The sequence below is a fragment of the Oreochromis aureus genome, linkage group 18 (assembly GCF_013358895.1).
Source record: "Oreochromis aureus strain Israel breed Guangdong linkage group 18, ZZ_aureus, whole genome shotgun sequence".
Taxonomy (NCBI): domain Eukaryota; kingdom Metazoa; phylum Chordata; class Actinopteri; order Cichliformes; family Cichlidae; genus Oreochromis; species Oreochromis aureus.
Genome location: NC_052959.1, coordinates 3,115,146 through 3,141,667, shown reverse-complemented (window position 1 = coordinate 3,141,667; position 26,522 = coordinate 3,115,146). Strand labels below are relative to the sequence as shown.

General features: G+C 39.5%; 1 protein-coding gene across 1 annotated transcript in view; it reads left to right on the top strand.

Moving 5' to 3' along the window:
• Window positions 1–4,754: 4,754 nt before the first annotated feature.
• The window catches only part of rab2a (RAB2A, member RAS oncogene family), a 29,999-nt gene continuing 8,231 nt past the window's right edge, over window positions 4,755–26,522 (top strand). Inside the window, exons 1-6 of the mRNA XM_031735415.2 lie at window positions 4,755–4,957; window positions 13,732–13,803; window positions 15,857–15,924; window positions 18,315–18,397; window positions 20,362–20,454; window positions 21,746–21,857. Of these exons, the coding sequence (XP_031591275.1) occupies window positions 4,912–4,957; window positions 13,732–13,803; window positions 15,857–15,924; window positions 18,315–18,397; window positions 20,362–20,454; window positions 21,746–21,857 (474 nt within the window). The 5' untranslated portion in view covers window positions 4,755–4,911. The remainder of the gene's footprint in view (window positions 4,958–13,731; window positions 13,804–15,856; window positions 15,925–18,314; window positions 18,398–20,361; window positions 20,455–21,745; window positions 21,858–26,522) is intronic.

The following is a 26,522-nucleotide window of genomic DNA, read 5'->3' as shown; positions in this document are numbered from 1 at the left end:
ATTTCTTGTTGTCAGTAGCAACTGATATCTGTGATTGTGCCAGAGCATATTTTGAATCACCATCATGGGCATTTCAGATTTCAACACAGGTGGTAGATTGTTACACTCTGGAAACTGAATGAAGGTGAGCATCATAACCCCATAAATCATAAAAAAAAAATCACTTCAAATTTTTGGTGAAAAACTTGGTCATGACAGTGCAGATTCCTGACATTTTGTAAGCATGTAACAGTTTGATTATTTCTAACACAAGAATGTGAAACTTAAATTAGAAAAATTGTATTTCCAACTGATCCACCTCATGTTGTGTAGTATTCTGGATTTTATACTTATTGAGCTACATGTTTATTTAATATATAGGCTACACAGTAGCCTATATAAAATCAAAATGCACATTTTTTATGTAACGGAAATGTTTTATTATTTGGCCTAAAGCCAATAAGAAGGTTACTGACCATGTTTATAGGAAACAGGTGTATACTTACTGCATTTGGTGTATTTTAAGCATATATAATAAATATTACAGAATGTAACACCTGCACATTGATTTTGCCACCCCATGTGATTTCCCTGTCACCCTCACGCCATCCTAGGAATATTTCTCTAGATCCACCCCTGCATGTCAGGACTGATATTGCAAGCTTACTGGCTAGAACTGAAGGTAGGTCCTATGTCATTCCCTATTCTATGTTTCTTTTTGACTCTGACTGGGGGTATAATAATATCTGAAATCAGCACTGCGTTCTATTTAATAAAGCTTAACTTACAATCTTAAGTATAACTGAAGTTACAGATCAAAAAAACTGAAAGGCATTTTCCTTACACTTATCTACAATTAGAGGAGTCGCCCTCTGCTGGCCCTGTGCTAAAAAGAATCCAGGTTTAAGGCACTGCAAAGAGCCACTGCTCTTCTGTGCAGTGAATAATGGCCACAGAGTTTCCTTTCAGGTTTTTACATGGTTGAAAATTTGTTTTCTACAATACAATGATCCATTTAAAGTTCAAGGACTAGGTTACATCACTGCTTTTAAAATGTCCACCTGTAACCGGTTGGTTTAACTCTTGAATACATGCTGTAAACACAGCTGTCTGTTGAGCTTGGAACTTAGATGTGGGCTGGAATCAAAGGCAACATTGTTTTCATTGTGTGTCATTACTTTTTTGTTTAAGTCAAATTTATTTTCTGTGTCCCACTGTGACGACATACAAAATGTCATGAGGGCAAAAGTAACTCGGAACATAAATTGTTACATTTTGGGATTACAAGTAGATATAGACAGGTCTATCCAGAAAATGAATGTCCTAAAACATAACATCAGAATATCATCAGAATAGTGCGCAATTTTGAGAGTCTGCGATTGAAATAAGGCTGGGTCTATTTTGTGGAAAATTGTAGCTTTTTTAATTTATTGAAAGAATAGCTGCCTAAGATGATGCATTTTATTTTCCAGCTGTTCCTTTTAAAAATGTGAAAAAATCACATTTGAATTACAAAGAGATAACACTTTATTTCAAGATAATGTTAAATCAGAAAAATCCCATTTAAATTGATGTTAAAGCGTTGTAAAACTACTCAAGGAGTAATGGAGAAGTGAATGGTTTTCTTACAAATGGATGTTTTGGGTTTGTTTGGGGTTTTTTTTTTTAAACTTACTCACAGATGTCATATTATTTCCAGGCCTTTCGGGCTGGTTTTCTGAACTTGCTGATAATTCTGTCTGCCCAGATTTATGTTGTTTTGCTTTCTTTAGATTTATTTTTTTATGGTCTAATATTTTGCACTGATTTACTGTAATAACCCCTCCATCCATCACCATGTTCCTAAGACCTGTGTTGTCGAGAGAAACTTTTTCTGGTGGGCCTCCCAAAGCAAAATGGTCTTCAGATTAAGTGTCATTCAAATGAGCACTGAGTGGCCGAGCCTTAGCCCACTGGGCCTGGACCCAGAACAAGACCCATGAGTCCACCCTCCTGTGGAGGCAGAGGGAGCTATAAGGGTCTGGTGCTTTGTAGATCAAGTAAGAGTCAGTGGCTTTGGCAGTCACATCCCCAGCTGCCCAAGTTGACTTCAGGGACATAGAGACAGGTGAGGAGCTTGTTCATCTAGGACGACTCAGAGAGAACACCTGATGAGGATGGATCCTGCATGTGTAACTGGGAGAGAACATGCTGGAGAGATGATGACTCTTACTTGCCTTGGGAAAGCATTGGTCAAAAACATTTCTGCTGGATAACCTAGAGGCTATAGCCAGGTAAGAAGTGGGTCTGAGCATCTTTTCTTAGTCTGCTGCCTCAATGACTCAAACCCAGATAAATGGCAAAAAAAAAAAATGGCCCTGGTCCTGAGCAAGATTATACGTGAAAGCCAGGTCAAAGAAATCTGACAGCAGTCTGGCTGGACTCGGCTAATTCCTCACAATCTTCTCAGAACAGCACTGAAGCACTATCACATCCCAGACCACATCAAGGTAATAATCAGCAGTTACCTGAGAGGGTTCAAGCACCGCTTCAAGGCCAAAGACTACCTACAGAAAGAGATCGTCACCATTCCTGTTTGCTATGAGCATTAACTTCATCGTGACGTCACTATCTTTGGAGCAGTGGAAAACGTAAGACAACTGGCAATAAGGGGCTTCATACCTTACAGTCACGACATCTTCCAACATGCAGGCAAAATGGGTTCTAGGTTCTAGGTTAACATCGCTGACAAGTGCAATCTGAGAAAGTGGTATGACAATTCACCAAGCGACAGAAACAACGTCCACAACACAAGAAGCACCACAAGCAGAGGGACCGCTGAAGGACACGAATAAATCTGACTACTGGGGAGGCTTAAGGCATGACTGTACCAATATGGCCTGCTCCCCAGGTAGATGTGGCTCATCATAATATATGAAGTCCCACAGTGGACAGAGGAGAACTAAGAAACCTGGAGGAGGAACAGAGGACGTTAGAAGTGGTGGAGGTTGGATCCAGGCCATGACTGCTGACCTGCCAGCAGGAGACTGTTAGAGCATCAAAACACAATCGTGGCCTCATAACATTTCAACCACTGTGGGCCCCAAAGTGGCTGTCCACATCTTATTGCCAAAAGTTGTCATCCCAAGTCAATGCTTGTGTGATGAATGGCTCCCAGGGGTCCAGGCCCAGGTTACCCTGTCCCTTCAGCTGACATGGACCTTGGGAAGTCTGTAAATTCATATATATGTCTTTTTGAAACTAAAAAAAAAAGCTGATGAAGCATGGTCTCACTTGAAACTTGAAAGGCATTCACTATGGGGCATAGGTGAGTTAAAACTGTTTTTTGGGCTGCTCAAGCAATTTGGCTTCAGTGTTTGTTTACACTACAGCTCCAAATCCAAGTGACAGCAAGCCAAAATAATGTCACCTGTCTATGTCCAGCTGCAGCCTGTATTCAGTTTGAATATTGCTATAAACTGATATGGATCAGTTTATGCCTTTTATTCACTGTAACATTTAAGTTTTAAGACTGAGAGAGGACAGAGAGGGAGAGAAAGAGAGAGAACAGGATGAAGACAGCAAAGAGAGCAAAAAGAAACTGGTAAGAGTGGAAATGTAGTCAAATTCACCAAAAATGATGAAGCTGTAGCTTTCCCACATTCATTGATGATGAGTTTGCGTATGTAAGCAGTCTGCTGTCCTGTTGTCAGTTGTGGATACCCCTCTTATACTTATTACTGTTCTATAATAACTATTATGAGATTATATTTGTTGTCATTTTCTAGCTTCTAGCTGAGTGAAGAGGATGGAGAGAGAGAGAGGACAGAGAGGTTGTAGAAGAACAGGAAGATTGAGGGAGCACATAGTGAAGTTAGCTGGAAAAAACAAAAGTTATTTTTCATAAAGTAGTTTTTCATGTATTTTGTGGATGCTTTGCATGCTTTCCAGTAGCACACTTAAAAATGCCAATGGAAATTCTGAACAGGACATATTGATATGAATTGTAGCATTTTGCAGGATTTAAAAGCTTTAATATAAAACAGCTCTACTACAGTTTGCTTTGTGTCCTGCCACTATAGAGTGGCAGGATGATTTTCCACTGTCTGTACTGATTAATGCCACTTTAAGTGCTTGATGATTTGGTGGACTGCCTCTGTGTGATTGAGAGACTGGAATAGTGTTGTGCATGTTTCTCATCTTATCTGCTTTGCCACAAATAATTCAGTAACTTCTTTAATGACTGAGCCTTTGGCTTGAGTTTAATAACTAAAGGCTCCACACTAAAATGGTGTATTAGATTGAAATCTCTGATTACTCACTCTGACTTATTCTTTGACACTACAATTGATCATCCAACTATTAGGCTGCTTTTGAAGGTAACATTGTAATGTTTATCCAATTGAATTGAGGTTTGCAACTGTAAAAGGGGTTTATTGGGAGCTGACCCCCCCCCCCCCTAAAGGTTTGAGCCTAGAATCGCCATTGCTATGTGGTACTGTTTATGGTATTATGCATACCGCTTCACGGTGTGGTTTCATTTACCTTTTTTATTCTTGAATTTGTTGTATATGTTGTGAAAGTGGTAGCAGTGATCTCTGCTCCCTTTTTATTTCATTTTTTATTTATTTAACAACAAAGTGAAGTGAATCTAATACCTCCTGACTTTTTTTTTAGAAGAAAGGTGATTTTTTTCCCCCATCATTTCCACTAAGAGTGGAAGTAGTGAAATGCATCGTAAATTTCCGAGCAGACCCTGAAGATCTCATTGTGTAGCGTGGCGAGGGCGGACCGTGTGACGTCGAGCCGAGGCTCTGGCTGTTTATTGTTCCTTCCTCAGCACGGACAGAGAGAAACGGGCTAACAGTCTGTCAGCCACTTTCTTTACACGGTTAACGGTCGATTTTACGAAGGTGTAACGGGCTAGACAGCTAACTGCACAAACCAGGGGTCATGGCGTATGCGTACCTCTTCAAATACATCATCATCGGAGACACGGGTAAGTTACAGCAAGTGGCAGCTAGACTGCCAGTTAGCATTTACCTAGCTCTTAGCCGCTAGCTAGCGGCGTATTTCCGCAGTGTTGGATAGTTCAATGACGTGGTAAAAGCAGACACAGAAGGGGTGGGATGACAGCTCCAATCCTTCTCTGTTAACATATTTAGATAACAATAAGCGACCCCTGGCAGTGTTAAAAATCCACACAGGAATCTTGACACAAGCTGCCTTGGAGTAGCTTGTGTCAAGGTTGATAGCGGCTGATAAATGTTTGGGCCTTTTGTCCCTTTGCGTCGAGGGTGGGGGTGTTAGCCACAGCTTGCCAGCCCAGCTAAGTAGCATTAGCTTTTCCACCAAATATTTAGCAACCGGCTGTCACGACATCCAAATAACGCTTCACTGACTGCAGCTACATACGACAGACAACCACACTACCAATTTCTGTTATTGTACATGTCTTATAATTACTAAACATTAGCCTAGCTTCTTGTCAGAGAAGGCCAAGACGCCAAGCTGCACCTCTAATATTCCCTGAAATGGCGTAGACCAGATCTAATTTCTGGCTACATATATCCTCGCGATTTGGAGTCGTTGCACGGTTTCATGTTTTGCGCTTCATTTACCAAAATGTAGTTTTGTATATCTTGTACTGGAAACCACTCAATTAGCCGGCAGTGTTGTCATCTGTTTACTGTTAGCAGTCTGTACTGATGAGGGCTACCGCTGTGTGGTTCCAGGTACATTTCTATATTATACCGTTATATTATACTGTTATAGCACCAGTTTTAGAAAAGCAGGCAGGTCTTACAGCTGTGAGGTACAACGAGAGCTTTAGTAAGATAAACTGCCAGCGATAGCAAGAAGCAGCTAGAAAATTTTCAGAGTAAATAGATATTGGGGAAACACTCCCATTGTGAGGATATGTAGTTTTGTCTTAGATGATGTACACTGTAGTGGGCTTCATGTTTACTACACTGTTATTGCCAAGCAGGGTCACGTTCTGCCTGCTGCTGTTATGATTTCGTACAAGTATGTTGTTTATCTTCAGTAGTGAGTGTTGAAAAGGTCCCAGCTTGATTACACAGATGTCTAGACCAGAAATACTCCATCTGTGCGCCACTTACTTTTACCTCACGAGGCTTTTTTCAGCACACACGCGGGCATTGCAGTGCTAGCCTCGTTTTTTTTTCTTCAAGCATATTTCTAGGGAGAAATTGTATTTATTTTTTAAGTAAAATATCTGGTGTCCAGGACATAACATGTAATTAATATTAGTGTCAAAAAAACGGCTGGGCCAAATGTTCCATAGCTATCATCTTCTCATCATATGACATTACAAATTTAGTGTGGGGTGTTTGGGATCACTTTCAGAAATCCCTGGAAAGAAACCTAACATTAGTCTGCCAGCTGAAAATCTAATTGGCTCACTGATTTGTTGTTGTGATCAGTAGAAAGGCTTCTAAAAAGGTTTAGGGACAGTAGTAGTAACTGTATACAACAGTAAATAATTGTAAAAACATCATTTTCTGCATATAATATGTCATTTTAATACAACTTTACATAATCCCACTATATCTGGCTGTGTTCTGTCTGGCTCAATTCATCTGGGGCTGAGAGATACATCAAGCGTGATTCTCAGAAGCAAAAGCCTATCCAGCGTTTGCTTGGGTAAAATATATTTTTCCAGCATTGTCAATGATGAGACTCAAAGGTGCAGGAGTCATGATCTTTACTTATACTAGATCATGTGATTTCTGTCAACAAAGAGGTCAGCAGTTACACTTATGTATAGGAGCCAGGTCATTTTAAGTAAGAAACTAGCCTGCAATGTTGTGATCATACTATGATGCAAGTCAGACTGATCGGATCATCTTAAACTAAGGTGGGTTGGGTAGAAGGGATTTAATCTTGCAAACAATGTATGTAGCACTGTTCATATGCTACAATGCTTATTGCTAATTACTTAGCGGTGGCTGGGAACAGCGAAGCTGCTTACGAGTTGCTCTACATGCAGGAAGAGAGGGGAAGGAGACAGTGGGGAGTTTATCTCTTGCTTACCAGCATACCAGCAGGATGGCACCCAATCATATTTAGTCAATACAGGAATAAATGATTCAGCCCACCTTTATTAGTGAACATAAGTCAATAGATGTTAGCTGAACAGGTATAACAGTATGAAATGATAAGATTTGTCTGGTTCTTTATTCCCTTGTTAAAATTGAAAATTTCTAGAGCTATATTTTATCGTAAACAATGCTAATACCAGGCTATAGCTTGGGCAAAAAAACAAAAAAAAGCCCAGTGCATAGGTCTGCAAGGCATGTAATTCAGTGGGTGAATCACTGGTATGAGTAGAACTTGCTCATTTTTGCCACCACCTAACTACTTAACTAACTAGTTAGACAACATCAGCTTGGCTTGTGGCAACTTTGTGGACAAAGTGTGGGGCGATTTGCCTGCCTTTGTATGTGAACAATGTGTCTGAAAGAGAAAGGGACATCTTCTGGAAGAACTCTTCTCTTTTCTTTTTTATGATTGTTTAAAATGTCTAAAACACTACCTGACCCCACAGTTGGTACAAAGTGTTTGTTTGAGCATCTTTGACTGTGATCGTTTTTTGTATTTTCATTAGGCGGTCAGTTAAAATGTCAGTTTTTACACATTTGTATGACTGTATTTAATAATTTTATTTTATAATTATTTGTTTCTTCTATGTTTTATTCCCTAGAATATAACACATCTTGTCTTGGTCTTATCTTCACCCTAAAGTAGATATGATGGTTCCTGGTCTGTACAGCCACATGTTATCAAAATCTAAAGCCAGTCATGGAGTAGTAGTTGGACAAGTTTAACTTGGGTGTGTCGTCTTGTTACCTTGTAACTGCTCTGCTGAGCCAAAGCAAATCCACAAGTTTAAACACCAGAAAAACCTCCGATCTCCAGGTTAATCAATGTTCAGTGAGGCTTTTATTGTGAAAAGTAATCATTTAGGCTTCCATCTTCCAGGTGTGCTTAGTAAGATGGTCAGTACCAGTAAGATTGGCAGTCTTTTAGTGCAGTGTGTAATCATTCATTTACACATGAAGAATGAGGAAGATGTATTTCCAGTCAGTGAGTTTTAGTTGGGTTTTTAAGGTGTGATGCGTAGACATCATTTTAGTCAGAGGAAACACTCGCAGCTAATACTCATACAGCTGGTGTTCTTAACCCCACCTGCCAGACATGTATTCAGAGCTGACTTTTTCTTTTTTTTTGGTTGAACTCAATAAATCAACTAGTTTCTCACAGAGGTTTTTCTTTTAAAATATTAACTATAATTAATACAGAAATACAGCTGCAGTGTATGACTTTCTAGGAGAAAAAAAACACACAGACACAAGTCACTTTGTCCAGTGGCATCCTACCTTTTTTGGCATGTAGTGTGTTTCGGTAGTTGTTCACCTTAGGTGTAGATTCGTGGCCTGCTCTTAATTTTCTTGACCTTTATCTAACTTGTCATTTTAATTTGGCCTCTACCCATTGTTGCACAGGCCCTGGCCTCTACCCCTTGCTGTGTTGCTGATGCTTTCTGAAATGTGACATTTGTCAAAACTTACCGTATATCATTCCAGGTGTCATCACCTCTCTCTCCTCTTATTTTCTCTCAACTCTTCGTGGAGTGTTTGAGGAGATGTTTTGCTTTATGACTTAAAGGAGTAACAGGCACTTGCACGGGCAAATAATGATCAATTGGATTGACTATTCTGAGACAGAAAAAAAGTTAATTCAATGTTGACTGTCTCTCTGACCCATGGCCAGGCTGTCCTCAGATATAGCTGGCAGATGACAAACTGCATCTGAACAGAAATTATAGCTTCAGTACAGATTGAATGTCCAAAAATAGGTTCTGTCCCACTGAACACTGCCTGTAGATCTCCAGCTTTTCAAATTTTAGAGCGTTTGACCCCATTCAGAGAATTTTGAGGTTCATTGTGACACAGCAGTTTTCATTATGAAAAGCACAGTAAGATTTCAATATGCACAGCTATAGTTCATTGGGATTTTCTATGCAATAATATCCAGTCTTTGGCTAAAATGAGCAAACCCTTCATTCATGGACCTTTTGTTAAGATGGTCCTGCGTATGTATCTGCTTTGACTGAAGTTTTTTTTACAGGTATCCTTGGGAACCTACAGTGGAGTTGTGGTAAATGTTTGTGTGTAGTTTTCCTGTCTAATAATTATGATTATTGGCTTTCCACAATTCACCCCCCAACAAATGCCGTCATTTTTCAAAACTGTTTAGATGCGCTTATGAGAAAGGCTGCAATTAACACATTTTCATTAGTTATTAATCACCTGAGTGTTTTGCTTCAAATATTTGGTCTATGAAACCTTTGATACCAAAGAAAATTGCTCAAGCAAACATTAGTAACATCCATGTTAGTTCATACAACCACCTAAAACTGTAACCAGGCAGAAACATAACTTAACAGAAACTACCTGTCCTTGACTTGTTTTATCATTAATCGTTTTGCGGTATACAGAGTGCGGTGTCCCATAAGCCCAAATTTAAAAGACCTCTTCACGGTAATGACCAAACTGGAGTGTGAACTGAGCCAACAAGTGTGTTATTCATAGTTGAGGTGGTATTCTGATGATAATAGTGCTTGAGGGATAACATTGTGTTCATGTGTGATTAAACTGGGTTAATGGGGGACCTATAACAGTAAATATTAACTGTGAGAAATCTGCCTCGTCAGGATTGTGGGACTGGAGTTTGACCAGGTTTGATTAATAAATAGTCCCACAACTTGGGGTCTGATAATTATTGTTGTATGTAGGGTCCTTCATTCAGAATAGGACACTGATTGAATTAAAGTTTTAAGGATCTCTAAAACTATAACTTCAGCTATTTTCTATTGTTCTCAACTTCTGAAATCCCCTGCCAACAGCCTACAGGGATGACGGCTTCAGATCACACTTGAATGCACTTCAGTAATACTTAATGTGCAAAAAACTGTTCCTGTGGACAGTTCCTGTCAAATTCCTCAGCAGGGATTGTGGTGCAGTCTGCTGACCTTGCCAAGCTTCAAGTTACTGCTGTAAATGAGCAGAGCAGCATCTCACTGGCTTGCTGGACACTCCCAACACATTGGCACCAACCATGTGCAACCTTTAACATCCTGCAAGGTTGTGTCTTGTGCCTGCTTAATGTCAGTGTTTTCTTGCCTCATTTCAAACGAAATAGTAATTTTCTCGCTTGTATTTTACTTTTAATTCTCAGCCCACATCATCTCCTCATAAAAACTTAATTGCTACATTTCTGAGTGCTAGAGATGAAATGGCATCAACATTTGAAGTTTTTAGTGACCAGAATAACAACATCAGGAATAAGTGAGCATATTTACACATTTTCATGTGTTAGAGCCTCGACTTCATTTCAGCAGATGAGGCCTGAGGTGAGGAGGAAGAGGATGAGGGTGGAAAGAGAAATAATGCTCACTTTGTCCTGCCGGATTAACAGTTTTAACGTTTTTTGTCTGGAATGGGTAAGCAAAGAGTGCAGTCATACTACATGTACAGCAGCACAACAGCATGCAATGTTTTTACGTGAACAGTCACACAGAAAACCTCAGTTGTGATTATTGATTAGCTGTGAGCAAAATATAAGGGAAAAGTCATTACATTTGACATTGCTCTGCTCTCACTATAATATTGTTGTGGTGCTCACAAATCAGCTCACTTTCTGCATCCTCAGTATAAAACATGAACACAGACATCATGACGTCACTCGCTGATTTGTGAAGTCCTGTTAATGTCTGTTATGGTTTTGTGTTGGTTGTGTCAGAAGTCCTGACATCATCAATGCCTCACCATTTATACTGGCACTGAGGCCATGCACTCCTCTCGTGGACAATAGGTGTCACCACTGAAGCAAAACTTCAACTTCAACATCAACACTGACATAGGACTAGAAGTTGAAAGAGGAAGCACAGCGATTGCAGTATTTTTGTTTTGTTTTTGTCTTTTTCAGCGTTTTCTCCGGAACTTCTTACTCTTCAAGTTGTCCAACATCTCCTTCTGTACAGTCCAAGATCTCTGCACTTTAACTGGTGGTAAAAATGGACACAATCGTATACTCGTGTCTTCAACCTGGCCTCACCAACTGGCTGGGTTTACAAAAATTGAGTGGTGCGTGACCGGCTGAAACCACACCACAGCGTGGTTCATACTAGCAGACTTGTCAGTCACAAGTTGTTAGTCAGTGACCATCTTTTTTAGCCAGCACTGTTTTTTCCCTCTTTTTTTCAGTTAAAATGACCAGAATTTACAAATGTGCTATTCATACCAAAAACGAATGACTGAGCCCATAAACCCATAATCCCATTAGGAAAGTATTTACAGAGATGGAGTTCAAAGGCAGTTTTCCCACAAAGATCTGTAGGAACCAAAAGTCCTTTTGCAGGTGTCACCCCTGATGGCCATTCAAAAAAAAAAAATGCAAGTATGCTACATTATCCTCACTTTTCAAACCCTAAAGCGATGTCAGTCTTTTATACTGTCTGGTTTTCAATTGATTTTGGTTGAAGTGTGTTAGCTGTGATTTATTAAAATTAAAAACAGTTTGAAATAGGTATCAAATAAATGTAAGAAGTAGTTCAGTCTGGGATTTTGCCCCATGGTATGAGACAACTTATGAGGTGCTCGGCCATGAAGGACCTGTTACTATGACAACTGTTGAAGTGAGCTGGAAAAGGATACTTTTTTACAAGGTATCCTTGTCTAAAGAACAGGGCCGTGGTTTATGAATCATTTTGTCAAATGCATCCTATTTTTTAATGTTGCAAAAGGTCAAAGGTCCACTGTTCAGGCTTTTGTGAGAGCTTTCCCATCATTAAAGATTTTGTTATTTGCCATAACTGTGGGAGGTGGATATTTTTACTTGTTAGTGGATCACATTTGTTGAGTCATACTGGTGTTTGCTCAAAAAGCGCAATTTAATTATCCCACCTGTCAGTAATCCAGTCAACATGTTCCTTTTGTTGTCTGACAGCCCAGCATGTATGTCCAAATTTTCCACTGCATGACGAGATCTGGTGAGAGCTAGACTCTGTTTGAAAGCACATTCACAGAAACCTATCACAGTCACTAATTATGACTCTAATTGTAGCCATGCTCTGCATTTAAAGACACAGCAGGCTTTGATTCTAGGCTCCTGTAGACAGTTTGCTTTTGCTCTGTATCACAGCCATCAAGCTGTTACCTCTTGTCAGAAATGAAAGGTTCTGCTATGTTAAAATGTATGTTAATTGCATTGTGTCTAATTAGAAAAAAATGCTATTACTGTTTTGTTGCTTTAGTAGTGCAAGAGTGGCTATGAGCAGGTGTCTGTTGACTGATGGAGGTGACAATGACTTCACTGTTACACCTTTATTTAACCTTCTCAAGATCCCTCCATCCCTTACTAGCAACAGCGTCATCACAACGTCCCTGCTTAGCAACTTGTGACCCGTGGAAACCATGTAAGAGGAGGACCATGTCGCACCTCCTTGTCGCCCCACCTTCTGTCAGCTACTGTCTCCTTAACATTCTCTTTTATTCTCCTGTGTTCATCCCTCCCCCACTTCCTCCTCCTGTTTTTCTTCTTACACACACATATGTTCCCACGCTCCCAAACCCTTCAACTCCAAAGCCTTACTTACCATATTTGCTGAGTGAAGCATTCTATACCAGCATTCTCCATTTTCTTGAATATTCCTGACACTCTTGGTCTTTTTGAAAAGGTTTAAAATGGTATCAGGTTGAGTTAAAGTTGATTCAGTGTTTTCAAAATCCATCTTGTCACAAATAGATATTGATATTCTTCCTCAAGTGATTCCTCATGGTAGCATATTAGCCTTGGAGGTGACAATGGGCAGATTCAAGGTGGCAGGAATTACTGCTGGATTTTATTTTTTTTTCCTACAGTTTAATCTTTTTTTTCTTTTGTTTCCTTGTTTTCGTAACTGCTCTTCACTAAGGGACATTTTCTTTTTACTACACACTTAAACACACATCTCAGTGAAAAGGATTAGCACTAACTTTTTTAAATGTTGTTGTCGAAGTACTGCGGCACCAAACCTGTTGAGTGTGCTTGTCATGCTTCTAGATATTTGTGTTGAGGAAATAACAGCTCACACTCACTCTGAGAATCTGCTCACCATTTCCATCTGTAGTTTGTAATGCAGTTAAGTCGATGTGTCTTTGATTTAATGATTGCATTTGCAAACACCTGTCATCTGACTTCCTAACTCACTGATTCGCTTTGGGGGGGTTTTCAGTTGAGAATAAATGACCTAAAACAGAATTATCACTGACAGAGCATTGCTTGTCAGCGATGAAAGTGTTGCTTTTGTAAGTGTTTGTGTATCTGTGGGAGTTTGCCACATTCAGAGTTGAAGGTATGTGTGGATTGCCATTGAAAATAAGCATGCTCATTAGTGCCCTTTTGGCTACATAAAAATTAGCCACCTTTTATAGCTCAGTTAGCTTGCTAATAGTTAGTTAACTGGAGCAAAGCTGATGAAATGGTGTGTATGCTCCCTACTGGGTCATTTGAACATGATGATGACTCCAGTTGTCTTATATTAAAAATGTAAGAGTTGTAACTTGGTGTTTTGCCAACCTACAAACGGCAGTGGCTCTGACTTGTAATATTTTATTGTCAGCATATGAATGAATATGTGTGTCCTCCTGCGGACCTCTGTTGCAGCTTTGATCCCCTTTAATTCTGTTTGTGTACTTTTTTTTTCAGGTGTGGGAAAGTCATGTCTATTACTACAGTTCACAGACAAGAGGTTTCAGCCAGTTCACGACCTCACCATTGGTAAGACCACCTGCATCATTTTTAATAAAACATAAAGCATAATTAAATGACTTTTACTAATTAATGTTGATAGACTAGATCACACTAAGTAAAGTAAAAGCAATATAGCTGATGCTACGTTAACAGCATAAGAAAGTAAGTAAAAAGTAATTAGATGCTGAGTTAACCAAAACCCTTCTGATATTCAAATAATTCAGGTTTTACTGTGTACAACTCCAGTAGATATGACAGAGAGGAATAACCTCTTACAATTGCATCAGTTACAGAAAATTGCTTAATTACTTTGTTCAGTATGAATGGCCATAAGGCCAGCTCTCAGCTTTGCAGTCTCCAGTATTATTGAAATGCAGATGCTGCTCATTTTACGTTTTCGCACGCTTCTTCATTTTTCCCCAACACGCTTGTGTACCTGGCCTGTACCACCACAAAACATCTGCCCCCCTTCCTTCTTTCACACAGCCCATCTTTGCATGTGATTGGCTGAATGGTGTGCCCATCAAAATAAAAACCCACCCCTGCCCTGTATGGATTCTCAGCAGTGCTGATTTAATAACTGACATGTGAAATGATCTCGTATCTAGACCTCTGTGAAGATGAGCTGCAAATATCTTATTTGCTGTCGGTGACATGTGGCCTTGTGGTCTAACACTAACAAAAAGAAGCTCAGAAACTTCATTCTCTGCTACTTCAGTCTGATTTCAAGTCAAACACAGAAAGGGTTGAAACCCCCTCAGAGAGATGTCAACAACGTTGTAGTTTTTCTCAAAAAAAGTTTTCTTTGTCATGGTCTGTGTGGCGATTGATGTAAAATAGTGCACTTTATTCCTTTTAAACCAGTATCCAAAAGGGACCTGACTATTTATTGGAGTGACTTATAGATATACTTATTCCATAGTGCTGTTTTAAATCCAAGTGGGTCAGCGGCCTAAGCCATATACTGGATAACAAAGGCTCTCTCTTGCCAACTCATGTGTGTGATCTATGTACAATGAAAGAATGCGTTAGAAATCACATGCTTTGTAAAGCAGCTTCAGCAGGAACACCACCCCTGCTAATACAGTACAGGGGAGGAGCTACTGATAAATCTGATGAGCCAATATTTACATCCAATTTTAGCCTTTGGCCTAAGAGCAGATATGTGATTTCAACTTCAAATTTGATCTTAAGCACAAAGCAATGTATACTTTCTTGTGTCTGTGGGGCAATTTATGTTGCACTCAAAACAAAGGTGACCCAGTAATAATAGCAGTTATAATCCTTATCAAGTGTTATGTCATGTAGAAATTCAAACCTCAGATTACACACATTATGCATACCACTTGCTATCACTGGTTGTGTGATAAGAACAGCATGAACCCATCACACAAGCCCCACAGCCTCCATCAGCATTATTTAAGATTGTAGATAAGATTGATTAAGGTTGTGTTTACATTGTGGTACTCTATATGGTCTGTATAAAGGTGGATCTGGAGAGTATGAGATAAGTCCAAGTGGGTCCATCTCCTCACCTTTCCTCATATTTAAAATGAAATGTCTGGCATCAGACCTCTCCACAAATCTCTCTTCCTGTGAACTAGGCTGAGGGAGCCATACGCTTGTGCAGTAAGAAAAGCATAGCAGTGTCATTTGAAAATTGTAAAACTATTTCTGAAACCCTGTCGTTGACCCCGATGTGCTGGGTTTGACTTCTCCAACACAAATTATAAATGGATTTTCATCATCTCTTTCAAGATCCTCATCTTGGTTAAAATCAATGAATGGCAGATCTGCAAAGCCTTTGAGGTGTTTCAAGTGCTTACTTGTCAAATTTCAATAATGTTAAGGACATTATCCATATCCTGCACATTGCCTGTAGGCAGATGATAATGGATATTATATAGACTCGACTTCTATCTTGAATACAGACGCCATGTCTTTTTAAAAGCATTTGATTGCTATCAGAATCCATCAACAGATAATTAACAGTTAAGAAAAAAAGTATTCTGTGTAAGATCTGTGTAGCTTTTATTTAGAAAGGGTTATTCATCCATTTTCTGTGATTGTGTCTATGCAGGTGTGGAATTCGGCGCGAGGATGATCACTATAGATGGCAAACAGATCAAATTGCAAATCTGGGATACGGTAATACATATACTGTTTTTTTCCTTTTCTTTTTCAAACAGAAAATATAACTTGAATTTGTTTCCTTAACTGTAAGTGTATTTAAGAAAGAGAAATTAAACTCGGAGCCTTTGAATACTGAGGAATGCATGCTGTCGTCTTTGCGGCATTTCTTATATTGTGTTTAAAAAGAAGCCTTCCTCTGTAAGGTTCTGAGGTTCTGACAAACTTCAGATAACCTGTATATCAGATATCTGTATTTATCCTTATCCTGTGATGTTGTTCATGCAGGTGAGGCCCACATCTCCTCCCTCATACTTTTTGATTTGTCAGGAGCCTGTTATGTGATGCCTTTCTAGTTCCAGCCTCAAATGCATTGAGATTTAGGAGAAGTCACACATCATTAAGACACCCAGTGTCCTATTGCAAATACACCAGTAGAGCTAAGGAACCGTTTTTATATCTAATTCTCACATAATGAACAAATGGATGCGATCAGTCATGCAGCATGGTACGTCAAGAGTGAAAGTTTAAAAAAAAAAAACCAACAACAGGCTGAGAAGAGCAATGAAGGAATTTTAGTGCACGTAAAAAAACAAAGAAGCCATTTTATATATTTAAGGGCTTTTAAGAACTCGGACAAATAATTTTTTGTTTTTCAGTACAAATTTCTGAATTACAATAATTAGTTGGATTGATAAACTATTAATATGGTTCTACAGTAATGTCTTGTGTTTTGTAAAGTGCCTGGAAATAAATATTTAATGAATTTTGCATTAAAACTGTTTTATGCACCATCTCGTTCCTGCTTCAAGTTCCCACAGTAGAACGTCATCTGCCAAAAACTAAAAGCATAGCTACCAGGTATAAAATAATTCTACAGAACATATTATTATTTAACTTATGTGCAGCACTGCAGGGCAAGGACCCTTTTTGTTTGTTTATCTAAAATGCATGCATGCATTATTGGTCTGACAGGCCCAGAAAATGATGTAACATTGTGACTTTTGGATTGGTGTACTGTGATTTTTCACAGCTTGCACTTACAGCTTTAACCAGCAGATGGCGTTAGAGCTCTGTGAATACCTGTTCTCTGGTCTTAAGGAAGCAGTGTGAGAAAAGGGACCAGCATTTCAGTCCTGGATCTCTGGTCCCAGGATAGCACATTTTTGGGGGGCCCACCAATGAGATTGTCTTTACCTGGTTTTCCAGGTTTGGCCAAAGTGAAAATCTCAGCAACAAATTTGGATTTGTATAGTTCATAATCTCCTAATAGTTAGAGAAGCCACTTGGGTTATTGTGCAAGCTGCACTTGCCACATGTATGCTTGTGTGTTTCTTTATGCACGCCTGTTGGCCAGATGGCAGACAGGCACAGCGTTCCCTCTCTTTCACCCTTATTTATCATTTATTCACTAATAGCATTACTGGCTGGTTGACTGTTCCTTGAACATCTCGCAGATTGCTCTAGTGACCACCTAACTCGGTGTTTGCTGCACTGACTGACCAAACTTCTGAATGGCTTTCTAGCTGGCTAACTTACCCAGCTTGTTGGCTGTCCTCACTAGTTTTCTGACTCACAAACCAACTGCTTCACTGGGTGAGAATTTGACAGCCTGGTCCCCTGACTGGCTGAATGATTCACCTCCCTGTCTGTCTGACTGTCTGGTGTTTTAGATGAGGTCAGAGCAGCACGGGACTTGCAGCTGCTAGGATAGAGTGTCGTTTTGTTTTCTGCTCGGGCTTGGACGAACACAGGCGACATTGTTACTGTACATTGAATGGCAAGAGAACATGAATAGATATTGCACTGGGGGCATTGTAAGAATACCGGATGATGAAAATAATGAAGGAAAGAGGGGAGGTCTGTGGATAAATGGAAAAAGAATAAAAAGATGAGGGATTGAAGAAAGACACAGAAAAAGTGAGATAACGAGGGGATGATAATAATATAGTGGGGTTCACTGAACAAGGTGACCCAGAGAGCCAGCTTGACTAGCAGAGCTAGTCCTTCTGTTTATCATAAATATGGAGAAACAACAAGGTTAGACATACAAGCAGAGAGAAAGAAAGGGATTGTGAAAGATAGATGGAGAATGAAAGAGAGAACTCTATTGTATCCCATTACAGGCTGTGCTCTGTCCTGTCCTCTCCCCAGCTGACTGAAAACCCAGAGCTGGACTCTGCTAGAGAATCAGGACTGATGTATAACATGCATTAGGACTAGGCAACATGGGAGCTTGCAGAAGAGCTGGGCTGTTTGAATAAATTGCAGAGCTAAAAGAGCAGACCTGTGAAGCCAAAGTCTTTGTTGGGGCCCGTGAAAAACCGACGACTCTGCAGGTGTCTGCAGACATTTCAATTATTCAGCTTTCAATTTCTGTTTATTAATATATGCATGTGTTTCTCCAGGCTGGTCAGGAGTCGTTCCGGTCCATCACCAGGTCTTACTACAGAGGAGCAGCAGGAGCACTCCTAGTCTATGACATCACAAGGTAACAATCAGTCAGTCAATCATACACATGCTAGCTGAGTGTTTATAAGATACAATGCAATAGAGATGAACCACAGTAGAACTACACTGTCACATTACAAGCATCCTTTCCTCACTATGGATAATCTCCACTTGTATGTTATGAGCGTGTTGTGATAGCATCGTAGACTGTATATAAATGACTGGCGTCACCCATTAGTTGCTAGTGTTGAATGCTAACCATTGTCATCTGCTGGCTTACTAGCCATTCCTTAAACGTTAAATTACAGCACTGGTAAATGGAAGTAACCTTAGCGAGCTAAGAAAATACTTAGACTAGCAATGAGGCTAGATCAGATGTTGTTGAAAGAGGTATACCTAATACTTAATTTATCCAAAAGTTATAAAGATACTAGTGTAAAGATCATAATGGTGCTGTTGAAAAAGAAAGGATGGCCAAAGTCAGTAGCACATTTGAGCCGAGCTGTTTAAAACCCACCGGCAGTTCAACACTGTGAGCCATAGAAACATATATATTGTCATTTACTAGTTTAATTACCTTTAATTGTGTGATTGAGTTTCATATTCTTAAGGGGTTAAATATTTTCTGTCGCGTGACTTTTTGTCCAGGGTAATTCATTCAGGATTTCCACTCCACCAACTCATGATAATCCATTTTCTTTGGAATATTTATGATCCCCAGTGGAAGAATCCTACCCTTCATAGCTCTGACCTTCTATATACAGTTGCAGTCAGTTGACTGTGGAGTCGGCCCTTTTGTAGTCCTGAATTTTCTGTTACATGAACACATTTGCAATGGTGGATGCTCACATTAAATTGGCAAAGGTTTTAAGTAATGTTAGATACAATATCCCAAATACACTCATCTCAGGCATATGTCCACCCTGCTGTCCAAACCTAATATTTACAAGGGTCAGTCAGAAGACAGTTGGCTTTAAGGGAGGGTGGCCGTAAAGGGGGAAGGGTTAAATGCTTGTTTTAGACAAAGAATGCACCAAGGCCCACTACAAGCTGAATAGGGATCATTTTGAATGTTGAGTCTCACAGAGTTGCTATAGTAGAGTGGAAAAATAAAATGCTGGAAATGAGCAGAACAGATTTTGTTTTTCATTAAAGTATTATTGAGAACTGGGACACTGGAGTCCGCTGAAGAGACTTCAGACATTATAGGATGAGCTGTGAACAAAAAAAAGGCCAGTGTGGGGTCAGATATGTAATGACATCCTGTCAACTATGATACAGTGATAAAGATTCATTATATCAGTAGTTTATAGCCCACAGTCCGAGTGCCAATTGTACTGTCCCCAAGTTGTTGGGGTTGGGTTTTTTTCATTTTAAATCAAAACATTTTTATTATATATTATGTTTTAATTCCAACCCTGTTGATTGTAAAAATGAAATTTTCTGAAATTAAGAAAAGAAAATTCATTTATTCAGGCGCACTGGTGTGTTTTAAAGGCCCTGACCATTAACTGCAGTGTGTTTGAAACCAGCTGGAGAATAGAGCTTTGATGATCTGTCCCCGTCTCTCTTTCGTCTCTTGTTTCCTTTCATCTGTTTGCTGTAGATACCGTAATAAAAGCAGCAATCCTAGTAAATGACAATTCATCCGTTAATGCTCAGGTATATGAAGAGTTGAAAACTGTCCGGAGATGTATTCACATCACATTTGTCACCTGTAAAAAAATTAAACTGAAGCAATAATTATTGCGAATAATGTGCATAAAGGAGTTAGAGAGGTAGGTGTATATTTTTCAGGATGAGGGAGTTTTCTGTTTAAATAGTTGGAATAATTGCAAGAGGAAGTGGCACACACATCAGTCACCAATTTAAAAGGAAACGGCAGATCTGTAAAATCAGTTATGTTTATGTGTCTGCGTGACAACAGCTGCTTTATCTGGCATGCTTTCAGTTTGATCTCAATGCAGTCATAGTGAAACCATCAATCTGTGCTTGTTTGAACAGAAGGGACACTTTCAACCACTTGACGACCTGGTTAGAGGATGCCCGCCAACATTCCAACTCCAATATGGTCATCATGCTCATTGGCAACAAGAGGTAACATGTTTTTTTTGTTTGTTAGTTTGCCCCCCACCCCCCTCCTCTACAGTGATGGCTGCCCACTGCCCTACATAACGCTGTACCATTAATAGTGTAACGATGACTTGTCTGACTTTGTTTTTTATGGCTGAGTCTAGTCATAATTTTACACTGTCACTAAATGTGTAATTCAGTCACTTCTGCTCCCCCCCCAGACACACTCTGCGCTCAAGCTTGCATAACACACCACCGTGTAAGAAACTTGTCACAACAAGTGACGTCCATTGCTAAATGTGCTTTAGTATTTACAACTTACATGAGGAAGTTTCTTTCCACAGCTCTCTTCAGCTGGTATTGAACAAACTGCTTGCTCACTCACGTAAGATGACAGTTTCCAAAAATGTAGCATTAACATTGGCATTAACTCTGTCGTTTAAAAGGACATTTACTTTGTGTGATCTGAGGTGGAATTGTTTCATTTAGAAAACAACAATCTACACTAAGCTAACAGTAAGTTAGCCTAAAAGCAAAAGGCATTACTCTCTTACTCTCTGCTGCTAGACATTTCCCAGTCAAGACCTTAAAGTAGCTTCATGATATCATGAAGTACCAATTCAATCCAATTTTATTTATATAGTCCCAAATCACAACATCAGTCACCTCAATGATCTTAAGGATAAGTTTGCAAACAAGAAAATATTAATTTGATATATGTTATATGTCCAGTTTTGCCTTGTGTTTAAAAAAAAATCCTTCCAAAAAGTCTTGGATCTTTATCCAGATCAACGCCAAAATGTAATCACTTCTGAGTTGTTGGTAAAATGTTCATGTAAATCCATCCATGACATTCTAAATAATCCCACTAGTAAACAGACAAGCCAAATAACATCCTTGGCTAATGTAGGTACAGATTTCTTGGGATTTACAAAGAGAGCATAAAATGTTTAATTCGTTTTTGTTTAATTTATATTTCTCATCATTTTGATGCAGAATGGAAATAATGGCCATAATTTTTCTTAAATGAGTACTTACCAGAAGTACACAAAATACAAGCCCCCGACAAGAATGGACTCAGAGAAAATTCAGTTACACGCTATAGTTGTAATCAGTTTGGCTACAAGGATGCTTCATTTTTAAAAAACATAGTTTAAAGCGGTCTTCTGCAATTTCTACCAAAATTGCTTTTGTAAAATCAGTATTCCTGTAGCAAATAAGGATACATGTGATCAACGCTGAACTGCCTAGCAATTTAGTTTGTAATTCATGACTTGTTACATCATTTTATAATTGATTGTATCTATTGTTTTAGTGACCTGGAGTCAAGGAGAGAGGTGAAGAAAGAGGAAGGTGAAGCATTTGCCAGAGAACATGGACTCATATTCATGGAGACCTCAGCTAAGACTGCCTCTAATGTAGAGGAGGTAATTCCATACATGCAACCCTACCGGCTTTCACCACCTATTTATCTGAATTAGGAATATGCCGTGGAGGTCAGCATTATATTTGAATATATTTTAGGAAGTCTTTATAATCACAGTCAGCTGGTTGTGATGGTGGTTCATCTGAAGATGGTGATAATCCTGCTAAATATCTGCTTATTGTGAACATGTTATCACATAAGCGCTGCCATAGCCTCATAGACGAAACACATGGACTGTATATAAAAGATCAACATAACTTGCTGGTGAGGCCAACATGAAGGGTCTTTAACTTGCTTTCATTTTAATGGCCAGCAGGGGGAGATTTCTTTCTTTCTTTTCTTTTCTTTTCTTTTGTCTTTTTTTTTTTTAAGGAGTTTAGTTTTATAAAAATATATATTTTTTAAAATGGCCCTCAGATTCCTTGATCTGGTCTAGATTCTGGTATTTTTGTGGACACCATACTTGTTGTTTTGTATCACAGTTAAAAGGGAGAAGCAGGATATGATTTAGGGTGGACCTACCTTGTTACTGATTCTCGGATGTGTCGTGTCCCTCAATTTCTGAGTCAGAACCCACCCTTTGCTCAGTGTCCAGACACCAAGACTTTAACTGCCAAAACACTCACATTGCAGCATCGCAACAGAACTAGCTACAGGATCGCAACGAATAGCTACAGCCATCATTTATATACAGTCTATGCATTCAGCCCAGTTTGGGAATTTTCATGCATAATCATATATTTCTTTCTCAGATATATAAAATCCCCAAAGTAACAATATGGATGAAAAAACATTTTGTCCATTGAATTAGTAAAAGATTTGTAATTTATTAGCCAAGTTGCAGCTGTGTTTCTGAAGAAAACATACAGACAAAACAAATTTTCATTCAGGTTTAATTTATATTCAAAATCACTATTCAGGTCAGATAAAATGCTGAAAACCCAACCTAATTCCAAAAGCCTATAAAGAATTCATAGACTTCCTGCTGTTTGTGGAACACATTAATCAAGCACAATTCATCTTTGTCCTTTTTATAGGTCCAAAGTACATTGTAAGTTTCTAACGTAAATCTTCTAGTTAAGTCAGTTTTTCCATTCTTACACAAACTGAATTTTAAATGCTTGTTATTTTAAAACAATGTGCAAATATGTCTAAAAATATAATGGTACCCCTTCATTTTCTTACATGCCCCTAATATTCCTGTATTTGCCATTCAGTACATTAGCTTTAACAAATTACCTGTAAAAAGTTTTATTGGGGTTCATTTTGTACGCCTTCAGCTTGAGGATTCTCAGAAACACAGTAACACAAAATCAACTTTGTGTCTAACTTGCAAACTCACAGTCTTTAGTCTTCCTCATCAGTTGGTTTCTGGCCTGAAAAGCCTCAACATTTGTAATGTTGCCACGTTCATCATCTGGAGCCAGAAAAGACCATATTTGGACAGTAGGGCCGAATGCAAAGTTATCAGCTAACAATGGCAATCTTGGTTAGAGAACTGCATACAAAACCTGTATGGATGCAACATGTAGACACAGAAACCTGATCAATAAAATGTACAGAAACTGGAGTACAAGATGTTTGAATGTGTCAAGCGGGAGGCCTGAGGATTTGTCTGATGATTCCATAAAATTCTCCACCAGAGGTCATGACTAATAGACCACAATCAGGTGGCCGTGTTGCCACAACTCTAACTTTAAAGCTTAAAAAACAGGTGAGAGGTTGTTTTTTTTTGTTTTTTTGTTGTTGTTTTTTTTGTCATTGCGAGATTGTTTATAAAATAGAAAACTGGAACTGCCTATAAAAAGTTTTCAGCAGTTCCACGCTGGCTTAATTTACCAGCCCAGGATGTGGCGACTTGTTTACTGCCAATAGCCTTAAACACTACATAACTTCCAGGTCTGAAAAGCAAAGCCAATACGGAAGTTCCTTAAACCTGCATTTTTTTAATTTTATTTTTAATTTTTTTAATGACCACCAATAACTGTTGTTTCAATAAGACTTGTGGTTCTATAGAAGTCTATCAGAAAACAACCCTCTGCTCTGACCTTCACAAACCCTTTCCTGATGGCTTCATAGTCCCAGTCATGCAAGTCCATTGTGTAAGTGTGAATTATTTTAAGAGTTAGACAAGAGAAGATTATCCAGGATATTATCGTTGTGATTGAAAAGTTGTTACCCAGATGGTTACATGGTTTCTCAGTTAGATTCACCCCTGGCTCGTCACATCTTTCTTCAGAACACCAAAAAAACACCATGCCACTCTCTGTGAAGAAGATGCTCAGCTCGAGGCTTCAAACCTGTATTTTACAATCCATTGGGTGACATCCATCTTTCATATACTGTCTATGCCAACAACACATATATTTGTTTTTACATGTTCCATGATAAACAAATCAGTGCACATTTTGGATCATTAGTAAAAGTCAACACACGTTTTGTTTTTTTTCTTGTTATGTTCTGTGTCACAGATTTAACATTTTACTAAATTCCACATCAGACTCAAACGTCCTGTTTAACCAAGGATCACAATGGTGGTGAATAACCTTACCAGCCTCTGAGCACTCTGAGCATCCTTCTCCACCCCTGAGAGAGACACACCCCTGGTGGTGTTGTGTGTAATGAATGCATGGCGTCGTCCTCTGGGACCCCTCTCTCACTTATCCAATCACATAAATAATCCTATCCTACACAGTGCAGCATGCAAGCTAGGAGCACGGCACTGTATGTTCGTGTGTGGGTGGGTGGCAGTGGTGATTTGGTTTTGGGTTTTTTTGGGTGTGTCTTGTTTTGCTCCCCCCCCCCCCCCTCCCCTCTCCTTCATACCATCTTACGCCTGGCCTATATCATGCAGACGCATACACCAACACCACTGATGAGTTGAGTCCTCTCTCGGGTTAAGATAAGGGGGAGATGTGCGTGCATGCGCGCGTGTGTGGTATGATTAATTTGTCTCATTAGTGTCCTCTGAATCCTCCTGATACCACTCCTCTCCACCCTTCCCTTCATCTCTCCTCGCTCCATCCCTCCTCATCCCTTGACGTCCATCATTTGCTCTTTAGCTCTCCTCCTTTACCTCCCCCATCCTGCTCCCCCATCCCTTTCTTCCTCCCCCCTCCTCCAATGTGTCTTCCTGCCCTTTTTTATTCATTTTATCCTCCCCCAATTCCCTCCTCTCCTGCTCTTCATCCCATCGCCTCCCCTCCTCTCTCGAGCAGTATATCAACCGGTTATAGTTCATACATATTCATAACCTCCACCCCGCCTCCCCTCACAGCGACATTCAGCAGCCAATCAGCATGCTGGGTTTGTCGTCAGGGTCTGTGGGTGGACATTGAGGCTGATAGGATGGTCCTTACAGATAGATGAAGAGAAATTCCTGTAAGCACCTTTTCATCATCTCATCTGCCCACCCTTCCTTCACTTAGATCCTATCCTTAACCTCTGCTCACTTCTGTTCTTGTTCACCAGTCTTTCTTCTTATATTTTTTCACCTCTGCTGTTTTTTTGTTTGTTTAGTTTTTTGCCCACTGCTTAATTGCTTGTTTACTTTATTTAATGCTTTTTAAAATATTTTTTCCCAGTATTCTGTCATCAGCCATGTAATGGTTTTCCACTCTCTATTCTTTGCCCTATCACCATCTATAAATCTTCAGTAGTCACCTCAGTTTTCTCCCTCTTGTTTTCACTTTCTACACATATCTGCAGGTCCATTAGTTTAGCTCAAAAAAAGAAAGTCTAAGTACATTTGATGGTACAGAGGGTGCAGTGATGAGTTGAAGAAGGGAAAGAGGACAGCATGAGGAGGACAGAGTACACTAGAGTGCACCCTTGGGCTCCTCAGTCTATTTCCGACAGGGTGTCAGATAGAAGTTAAGGACATATTTTCAGTTCTTGAACATTCCTTTTTTTCCCGATGAGGCTTAGTTTTGACTGCCATTGCTTATATGAGCCTGCATTGTTAGATCATTCCTACATAGAGTGAAGGTTATGACATCTGAGCTGGTGTCGCATTTCCAGTTATCCCAGCTGCTCTTCAGCTCGCACCCTTGAGACAGAAAGACTCCCCCTGGAGACGAATCCATCGATACCGTAGTCATAGGCCGGTCGCTCAGGGAGCTTAATTCCACTTTATTCAATCATCTTTGATCCTTGCTGTGCTCTCAGTAAGCCCAAAGAGAGAGAGAGAGTGTGTGTGTGTGTGTGTGTGTGTGTGTGTGTGTGTGTGTGTGTGTGTGTGTGTGTGTGTGTGTGTGTGTGTGTGTGTGTGTGTGTGTGTGTGTGTGTGTGTGTGTGTGTGAGACAGACTTTGTATTGTCTGCTTGTGTGTTCTGCTCAGATCTCTTTTGCTGATCTGCTCAAAAGGGCAACTGCATCTTCTAACAAGGTCTTACACCATATCGCCAAGCTGGCTTGAAGGGCTTGGATAGTATTTGCAGAACAATCATACTTCTCAGTTGTAGTGTACATCATAAGCTCTTTAAGCCTTAACAAAACACAATTTTGAGAACATCTTCCAAAGAGCTCAGGGGTGCCAAAAGCCCCAATTTTACTCTTCTTTCTTTCAGTCTATATAATTTGGTAAATTGCAAGTTATAATAAATGTGTACCTCTGAAGTCAAATATGAGATATCTTTAACATGTTTGAGCTAATTTGTTCTAAAGA